Source organism: Sciurus vulgaris, assembly GCF_902686455.1.
Source record: "Sciurus vulgaris genome assembly, chromosome: 3".
Taxonomy (NCBI): Eukaryota; Metazoa; Chordata; class Mammalia; order Rodentia; family Sciuridae; genus Sciurus; species Sciurus vulgaris.
Genome location: NC_136463.1, coordinates 153,966,623 through 153,976,791, shown reverse-complemented (window position 1 = coordinate 153,976,791; position 10,169 = coordinate 153,966,623). Strand labels below are relative to the sequence as shown.

The 10,169-nt window shown below is 40.8% G+C and overlaps 1 protein-coding gene and 1 pseudogene across 2 annotated transcripts; both read right to left on the bottom strand.

Annotated features, from left to right (window-relative positions):
* Positions 1-3,873: 3,873 nt before the first annotated feature.
* On the bottom strand, positions 3,874-4,704 carry LOC306657368 (high mobility group protein B1-like). Its single transcript, XM_079133311.1, has one exon. It carries the CDS (start codon positions 4,562-4,564, stop codon positions 3,917-3,919), a length of 648 nt encoding a protein of 215 aa, XP_078989437.1. The 5' UTR covers positions 4,565-4,704; the 3' UTR covers positions 3,874-3,916.
* Positions 4,705-5,120: 416 nt separating this feature from the next.
* On the bottom strand, positions 5,121-7,360 carry LOC306657294 (L-aminoadipate-semialdehyde dehydrogenase-phosphopantetheinyl transferase-like; annotated as a pseudogene). The gene has a single exon. The product of its transcript is annotated as an L-aminoadipate-semialdehyde dehydrogenase-phosphopantetheinyl transferase-like (transcript).
* Positions 7,361-10,169: the final 2,809 nt, after the last annotated feature.

The following is a 10,169-nucleotide window of genomic DNA, read 5'->3' as shown; positions in this document are numbered from 1 at the left end:
TTGTACATGAAGTAGGGCATACCATTTGTGTAATCATACATTTACATAGGGTAATGGTGTTTGATTCATTGTTCTTTTTTTCTCCCCCCCACCCCTCCCACCCCTCTCATTCCTCTATACAGTCCCTCCTTCCTCCATTCCTGCCCCCTTCCTATTCCCTATATATGTTGTCATCCGCTTATCAGTGAGATCATCCATCCTTTGGTTTTTTGAGATTGGCTTATCTCACTTAGCATGATATTCTCCAATTTCATCCATTTGCCTGCAAATGCCATAATTTTATCATTCTTTATGGCTGAGTAATATTCCATTGTGTGTATATATACATATATATATATATATATATATATATATATATATATATATATATCACAGTTTCTTTATCCAGTCATCAATTGAAGGACATCTAGGTTGGTTCCACAATCTGGCTATTGTGAATTGAGCAGCTATGAACATTGATGTGGCCGTATCTCTGTAGTATGCTGATTTTAAGTCCTTTGGGTATAGACCGAGGAGTGGGATAGCTGGGTCAAATGGTGGTTCCATTCCAAGTTTTCTAAGGAATCTCCACAATGCTTTCCAGAGTGGCTGCACTAATTTGCAGCCCCACCAGCAATGTATGAGTGTACCTTTTTCCCCACATCCTCTCCAACACCTATTGTTGCTTGTATTCTTGATAATTGCCGATCTAATTGGGGTGAGATGGAATCTTAGGGTAGCTTTGATTTGCATTTCTCTTTTTCAGGTCTTTCTTTTAATCTTACAATCTGAGTTCCTAATGTCTGATTGGCAAGGGAAGGGGAGCATTCCGGATGTGGGAGTCTGTTATATGGCCAATACAGAGGCAAAGGTAATTGGTACTTTTCCTCAGTGCCATTTGTCAACCCATCACCCTAGATACCCCTTAGGGCAGTTGGGAGGGGAGTCCAGAGAAGGAACCTTTGAGATCTGCCCAAGAGTAGCCTGGGCCAAAGAACCCCGCAGTTGTTCCAACCCTTCACCCACCTCCATGTATCCAAGGTAGATCAGGACTAGGGACACTGTATACTGACAGATGACAATTGTGCTCCAGGCCTGGGCAGAAAAGTAGGAAATGTCTTCAGCAGATTCCAACATGACTGGTCTGCATAGAGCAGGTGATTGGGAACTGTCTGGGCCAGGAAACATTTCACCCGAGTCTTGAAGGATGGCGGCTGCACTAACTGCATTTAAGTAGCCAACAGGTGCCCATTTTGCCCTCCAGAAAGAAAGAAACAGAAAGATACACCTTAAACAGATATGGGGTGCATGGAGAGAAGCTTACTTTGGTGTAGATCTTGGTGGGACCTCCAAATCTGATACAGCCATTAACCAGCGACAAGTTCTGCTTCCTCGGGTATTGAAGTATAACATCAGAGAAGCTTGCCAAGGCAAGCATATATTAAGCAGATTTTATTTAAAAGTAGTAACAATACAGACTTCTCCCAGGAGAGAGAAGTGGGGCCATGGCTGATGTTCTAGAGTCCCAAGAAGTGAGCACGCCCTACATCTTTTATAGGTTAGGGTCTCTTTTGTTTTTCAGGTCTCTCCCCCCTTATCTCTCTCCTTCCTGCCTATGTGACTAGGCCCAGGAAATGCCGGTGACATAGCAAAGAAAGTGCGAAGGAGATGGCAGGGGGAAGGACCACAGGGAGAATTCAGGCAGGTAGGGGCCCAGGGGGCATTAATTAGCAACTCCCTGCCTACAGTTTTTTGGGAGGGGTAGTTAGGCAGGTAACCTTGGTGACCAAAAGGGCTCTGGAGACACTGACATTCCAATCTCTCCCAGGGTTGGTCTCCAACTTCCCAGAATCTGATGGATTTTATGATGTCCATGGCTTCTATTTCCTTGATTTGACCCCATCCCCTATTTCTATGCTAACTCCCTGTCCCCAATTCTGGCTTCAAAATGAGAAATAAGCTATCTGCAATCCTGCTGTGAGACATTTGTGTGCCTCTCTTAGTAACTTATCAGATAAACAGAAAAGTAGTGCAGCGGTAGAAGATTTGAGCAACACAATTAATGATATTGACCTAAATGACCTGAAATTAAACAAGAGAAGTATAAGCATGTTATGTAAAATGTGGAATTAAATATCAAAAGAGACAGCTTTAAACATTAAAACTCAGAGAGGACTGGGAGGTGGACTTTAATTGATGAACAAATGCTATTGTCTCCTCTTTCGCAACCTGGAGAATCTGAAAACACCACTCTTTTTAGCCAAGAAGAAAAAACTGACTTCCTGCCAAATGGTTCATAGTCTGCTCTATTTGTCTCTTCCTAATTTTCCCAGATTTAAAAAGCAGATGTTCAGTGAAACTCAGATACAAAAGCCCTCCTTTATACTTTTCTAAAATCACTGATCTCTGTCCAAGGCTTATTCTAGAACTTTCTGGAAACAGTCTGGACTTCCATAGCTAAATCATCCACTGGTGCCAAGATAGAGCACAGTAGTAGTGTCCACCACTTCTTCCTAAACCTCCTCTGGAAATTCCAGGCTCACCTCAATATTCATGAACTCTAAGTGGCCAGGTTTAGCAATCAAGCTGCAGAGACCCAATCCCCAACAGCTGGAAAGTGAATGACCCCAGGGGGTGCTCCAAGAAGGAAGGAGAGATGCTGGTAGGGGAAGCCAGGGTCAACACCTCTGGCTTGGCTCACCCTCTACCAACATCTTGACCCATAGCCCACAGCCTCTGAGAAAGAAACTAAGGGTGCTGGTCAGCCACCAGGGTCAGCCTCCCAGAAGCAGGCAGTTGGGGAAACCAGATGGCCTGGACTTTTACTATCTGGAAAGCAACTTGACATGGTGGGATGAACCTGGACTTGCGTATCAGACAGATCTGGATTTAAATCCTTCTTCTATTTCTCACTTGATTATTAATGGGACACTTTCTTTGCTTCACAGAAACAATCTTTGTGGAAATAACTACTTGGAAAGTTTGCTATGGGGAGTGAGAAAAGCAGTATATGTGCTGCTTCCTATATAATCATACAGAGAGCAAGTGCTAATTCCCTGGCTCCTCCAGTCCCCGCAGGCAGCCACTGGTCACTTTCATCCCGAAGCTGTTGAGACAATGGGAGAGAAGGAAGGAAGGAAGTGTAACAGTGGTCCACTTCACCCTTTGAACATAGCTCTGAGGCTTATTTTTTTTTCCATAACAACTACTAATCATTTTATTATCATAATGACAAGACAAATGGTTTTTCATATCACCATTACACTCATGCTAACGATAACAATACTTTCTGTATTATAAATGCTACTTGATCTTTTTAAAACATATTACTTAGTATGCTTGGAGTAACTGAGCATGCTTAATAAAATAAAAAATTATAAAACATTCCAAGATTTTTAATTAACAAAAGTACCTATTTTTAATACAGTTTACACATGACTTTAAATGTTAGTAGTAGAAACAATGAAATTATTTCTTGATTTTTTTTTAAATTGTATTTACTTAGAAGCATTCAGAATGTCAACAAAACAGCTGCAACTTTTTTTTTTTTTTGCAATTACAGAGTGGTATTCAGTTAACAGAACAACAATTATTTCGTATAAGCTGCATCAGAGACAACTGAAGATGAAAAACTACCGTCCCCATATATAACTAATTTGTGCTGTGCACCAACAAGAACCTGCTTTAAATTTCCATGCCAATTTACAACCCCCATACTGTACCAGGCAAGGTTAGTGGCTATTGAAAATACCACCAGGACAGGGCTATCTAAAGACACATTCGGTAGTGTGTTAACTATACAAAAAAAGACACTGTACAGTTTAAAAACAAATCTTACACATTCTTACATTTCAATTTTTTTCTTTAAAAGGAGTGAGTTGTGTACAGGGGGGTTAAATGCTTTATAGACAAGAAAAAAAACTGCGCTAGAACCAACTTATTCATCATCATCATCTTCTTCTTCATCTTCATCTTCTTCATCTTCCTCTTCCTCCTCATCCTCTTCATCTTCCTCATCTTCCTCCTCTTCCTTCTTTTTCTTGCTTTTTTCAGCCTTGACAACTCCCTCTTTTGCTGCATCAGGTTTTCCTTTAGCTCGGTAGGCAGCAATATCCTTTTCGTATTTTTCCTTCAGCTTAGCAGCTTTCTTTTCTGAAGGCTGCTTATCATCTGCAGCAGTGTTGTTCCACATCTCTCCCAGTTTCTTTGCAACATCACCAATGGATAGGCCTGGATGTTCTCCTTTGATTTTGGGGCGATATTCAGAACAGAACAAGAAGAAGGCCGACGGAGGCCTCTTGGGTGCATTGGGATCCTTGAACTTCTTTTTTGTTTCCCCTTTAGGAGGGATATAGGTTTTCATTTCTCTTTCATAACGGGCCTTGTCCGCCTTTGCCATGTCTTCAAATTTTCCTTTCTCTTTAGCAGACATGGTCTTCCACCTCTCTGAGCACTTCTTAGAAAACTCTGAAAAGTTGACTGAAGCATCTGGGTGCTTCTTCTTGTGCTCCTCCCGGCAAGTTTGCACAAAGAATGCATATGATGACATTTTGCCTCTCGGCTTCTTAGGATCTCCTTTGCCCATGTTTAGTTGTTTTTCCTCAGCGAGGCACAGAGTCGCCCAGTGCCCGTCCGGCTCTCACTTGCCCCGGCGCCCTCTCTATGGAGCTCAATGTACTGCAATGGCTGTGAGAGCGGGAGCCAGACACAGCCTCCTCACTCTCTCCGCTCTGTAACCTATTTCTTGATATTTAACAATAACAAGACAAACTTCCCAAGACATGCACTACACACATATAATAGATTCTGTCATCAATATGATGGTCTTGGCATCTTAATATATTATGTTCACATTTTAAATTAAGTCCTATTTACTGAAATAAACAAAGATAAAGACAATAAACAAGAGGATCATAAAGAAGGAATACAAGTAACCAGTAATGTTTTTTATCAACCTCATTGTAATGAAAGAAATACAAATTTTAAAAAAAAATGACACATCATTCTTCAGTTATACTGACAAAGATTAAATACAGAAGGGAAAAAAAAGATAATACCTATGGTTGACCAGGGAGTATACAGATAAGCATGGTCACACATATACTACTAAAAAGAAGTGTAAATTGGACAGCCTTTTTGAAGAACAACATGTTAATACTTATCAAAGCTCTAAAAGTAAGCCCTTTCAATCAGTCACTCCAGTTCTAAAAACTTTCTTAAGGACATAATCAAGCATGTGCCTCAAAATGTACTAGGGCATTCACTGCACCACTTACAGTAACATATAATACAGACAATCAAGAAGAAAAGACGTATCTTATGGCACATCTTTCTTATGCCAGGCAGTGGGTGTCACCTCAATGTCATAATTCCAAACCTTTTTTAGCTTTTTCCTTTCCAACAGAGTCTACCTCTAATAGAGGTGAAAAAAAATGTCTGACTCTAGCTTTCTCTATGACCAGATCTGAGTTGATGGAAAATAAGGGGAAATAACCTGAAGGCTACCAGGAGAAATCTTCTGCACTGATAAAATAATGTTTTAGGAAAAATGGTCTTTCCTGCCTTATAGATGCAATTTAGAAAATATAAAACTGGAAGTTATAATATTATGCTGGGGAATGGAATGAGCCTAAGGCAAAATCAATAAATTGAGCCCCCCCAAAAAAAGTCTTTAATGACATCTCTGAATGTATGTTATATAATAAATATCATTGGTTACTTAAGTCAATTACATTTGGACAATGTTGCCTCTAGTCAAAAGCATTTGAACAGATCCTAGTCATAGAGGAGAATACTTTAGAACCACTAAAAGTTTATGTAACAGAGGTATTATGAACAATAGACAATTTTGAAAATTTACAAAACGGTATGTTCCCATTTAAAAAAAAAAAGTTAACATGGATTCAATGACAAAGAAAAAAGTCTGGAAAGATAACTCAGGGTTTAAAAAGTAGTTCACCTCTGAAAGATGAGATCCAAATGTTTCCTTTTTCCATATCTGCACTTACCATATTTTTCTAAAATGAGCATGTAAAATTCTGCCAACCTTTTTCTGTTTCTATCTATTCAATGCAATTTTAGACAGGAAGCGGTAAATGTATTATACCAGAAGTCTGCTTTTTTAATAGTAAAAGTTTTCAGTTTAAAAAAAAAAAAAGTTTTGTGAAATAAAATTTGATACCATCAGGCATTGATTTTTTTTTTTCTGTAAATATGGAAGATTACAATTTTCAATTCCCTTCATTATGCAGGGGATCATATCATGACTTTGTGCCATTTCGGATTGGAATTTCTTCTGTGAAGCAAAAACAGTCCCAAAATGAAGGATCTTCAGGTGTCATGGGAACAGCAGATGATATTAAATCATTAAAGGTGAGAATAGTAAACTGCCTCTGCGTTGGTATAGAATGATCTTGGGATGGAACATCCTCATGCCTAGATCCATTGGGTTTCCTAAGAGCTACTGCAACAAAATGGTGTTCATCTATTTTGCTTTCCTAGAATGTCCATTCTTTTTCTTCCTCTCCATCCAGGAACAAGAGTGCTTCTTTATAAACTTCACCTATAACCAAGTTTAATGGATATATATCGAATTCAAGCCGTTGCAATTTAAATCCCAGTCCAACACCAATAGCCTTTATGAAGCTTTCCTTCAGTGCCCAATTCCTATAAAACATATCCAGCTGAGTCCATTCATCCTTAAAGCTTCTGATTTTTTCCCATTCTTTGTTGATAAACTTTCTCTTCATAATATGAAAGAACTCTGGAATTGAACCACAGCCTGGAAAACTAGTTTTCATTATATCAATTCCAACTTGTAGCTCAGGTTCAGCAGCAAGCACTGCATAGTCTCCTTGATGAGATATGTTAAAGTTGAAATTAGGGTAAGGATTCAATGAGTCCTTTGCAAGAACTGGTTTTCCTTTTGCCGTTCTTCGCAAATGGATATGATTCCAAGGAATATTCAATTTCTCTGCAACTAATTTCCTTATCATCAGACGACCAGCCATGGCTGCCTTAGCGTCCCGAGCAAAGAAGAACTGGCCAATGCGCTCCTTCTCCTCGGGCTGGATCAATCACACCGCCAGCAGCCATTCTGCACGACTTGGCAGCCAAGTGCCACAGGAAAAGGCCCAAGGCACACCCTCCATGGGATGGCACCAAGCAGAATCGTTTGGCGGGGAAAACCATACACTGAACGGACCTCACCGCCCCCTCGGGCCTCATCTGAGGCTTATTTTTAAAAGGGGCAAGTTTTCCTTTTCCTCTTCTCCTGTTCCCCCTCCCTAACCTAGGGGCAGGGAACCAGATTACTTTGAGTTATCTGTGCTGCACAGGAAGGAGATATCTGCCAGAGGATCTAGGAAGTGAATATCTCCCCAATGCCAATGTTAACACGCCTCAGGGCCCCTGGGACACCCTGTCAGGGCATAGCTGGAATATGGCCTTTGAAGAGCTTCTTTAAAATCTCCCTGTTCCTGCTGAAGGGCAATCACAGCCTTTGGGACAGGAGTCCCCTGTGTTTCTCCTTTGCTGGCAAAGCAATAAAATCTCCTTTTCCTTTTTCCCAAAACAGTGTCCTCGTTATTGAATTGGCATCAGGGACAAGGAGCAAGCAGCAGGATAGTACAAAAACAGCCTTCGGACCAGCCCAGACACCATGTGACCCAGAATCCAAGAGCTCAGGGCTGTGACTCAGCTTCCTCCAAAGTTTTGCTTCACCATGTCCCTCCTCCTTCCCTGTCCCCAGAGGCTGCTCACGGTCTCCATCACTTTCCAGGCACTTGTTTTTCACTGCTGGGCATTGTGTGTTGTCATTCATTAATTATTTCAGCTTATCCTTTGAAAAAATACTCCCCAAATCTGCCACATACAAATGTAAAAGAGAAAGCAGTAGCTGATGTAACCATATTTAAAGTACTGATTTTTTTAAAAAGTGAAAAACTTTGCCATAACCTTTTCAATGCCTCCTTGACAGTGACAACTGTTAACATTTTGATTCTTTCAGACTTCTTCCTAGTTTTATCAGAAACTAATAACTCTCACTCTGCCACTACTAGTTATGTGACCTTAGGCAAATTACTTATTGTCTCAGTGCTTTTGTGTCCTCATCCGTAGGGATAATAGTAATTCCTACATTTGAGAGTTAATATGAGAATCAAATGGGTTAATGTATACAAAAGACTTAAAAGGGCTCCTGGCGTGCACAGTAAATACACAATAAGTATGTACAAATACTGTCAAAATATATATATGCTGACACCGTCCAGCGGCTTCGATTTGGCACAGGGGACAAACGAGTAGCGAGGCTCTTGAATTGGGAATGCTTTATTGTTGAATCAGGAAACCCGGGAACCCTGACTCTCAACCTGGAACCTCCAACCTCGAACTCGAACTCCGAACCCCGGCGCTCGAGGAGAGCCGGCTTATATCCCCTCCAGGAGGTGAAGGGTAGGGCTGACACCAATTATGCAAAGATTAGGTGAGGAGCTAGCTGCCCAATCATGGCAAAGGTCAAAACGAGCAGGCATGATCAGGAGCACTTGGGAACACTTGTGCACACGTTGTGTGCATGGACTTAATTGAATACGGCCAATGATAAATCACCTTGGTGTGTTTATGTTAATTAACCTCCTCACCACCGATGTGACCAAAACAACTTCTGGCTGGCTGCCAGGTGCCATCTTGGCGAGTCCGCATGGCATAGCCCCCAACAATATACATACATATCACACACACCATTTTATTTTTATAAGCAGGGTCAGTATTCTTTGCTAATATCAATTAATGTATTGCTTCTCAGCGGCAAATTCACTTTTTTTGTTTGTTTGTTTTTTGTTTTTTGGTACCAGGAATTGAACACAGGGGCACTTAACCACCGAGTCACATCCCTAGTCCTTTTTTATGTTTTTTTAGAGACAGGGTCTTGCTAAGTTGCTTAGGGCCTCACTAAGTTGCTGAGGCTGACTTTGAACTTGTGATCCTCCTGCCTTAGCTTCCCAGGTCGCTGGGAGTGCCCGGCTCTACTCTTTTATTTATTGGTTCTTTTTAGTTATACATGACTATAAAATCCATTTTGATATAATTAAATAAGCATGGAATATGCTTGTATATATCTCATTTGAATTAGGATTCCATTCTTATGGATGTACACTATGGTGAGATTAACTGTTAATATGGGGTATTCATATATATATATATATATGTAGGAAAGTTATGGCATATTAATTCCACCATCTTTCCTTTTCCTATCCTCCCTCCATTCCCTTCATTCTCTTTGTCTAATCTACTGAACTTCCATCCCCCCCATCACCACCACTGTGGGTTAGTTTCCACATATCAGTGAAAACATTTGACCTTTGATTTTGGGGGATTGGCTTATTACACTTAGTATGATAGCCTCCGGATCCCTCCATTCACTGGCAAATACATAAAGTCATTCTTCTTAAATACTGAGTAATACTCCATTGTGCATATATACCACATTTTCTTTATCCATTCTTATGTTGAAGGGCACCTAGGTTAGCCCCATAGCTTAGCTATTGTGAATTGAGCTGCTATAAACATTGATATGGCTGTGTCACTGTAGTATGCTGTGCAAATCCACCACTGTTTGGTGACAATAGTTCTAACTGGGTGAAAATTTCTTTGCCAGCTGGCGCAATTTTATTCAATGTCAATAGAGGGTGCTGAAGGGACAGTGCAGGGCCTGGCAGAGGAAGGAGTTTGTTTTCCTGGTTCTTGTATATTTCTACCCGCTCCTATCATTGCTGAAAGCTCAGTCCTTGTCCCCAGTGCCAATTCAATAAGGAGGATATGGTTTTGAGAAAAAGGAAAAAGTTTTATTGCTTTGCTAGCAAAGGAGAAACACAGGGGACTCCTGTCCCAAAGGCTGTGATTCTGCCCCTCAAGAGGAACAGGGAGATTTTAAAGAAGCTCTTCAAAGACCATATTCCAGCTGTGCCCTGACAGTGTATCCCAGGGGCCTTGATGTGTGTTAACATTCACTTGTTCATTGGGGAGATATTCACTTCCTAGATCCTCTGGCAGATATCTCCTTCCTGTGGAGACAGATAACTCAAAGTAATCTTGTTCCCTGCCCCCAGGTTAGGAAGGGGGAAAGGGAGAACAGGAAAAGGAAAACTTGTCCCTTTTAAAAATAAACCTCAGAGCTATGTTCAAAAGGTGAA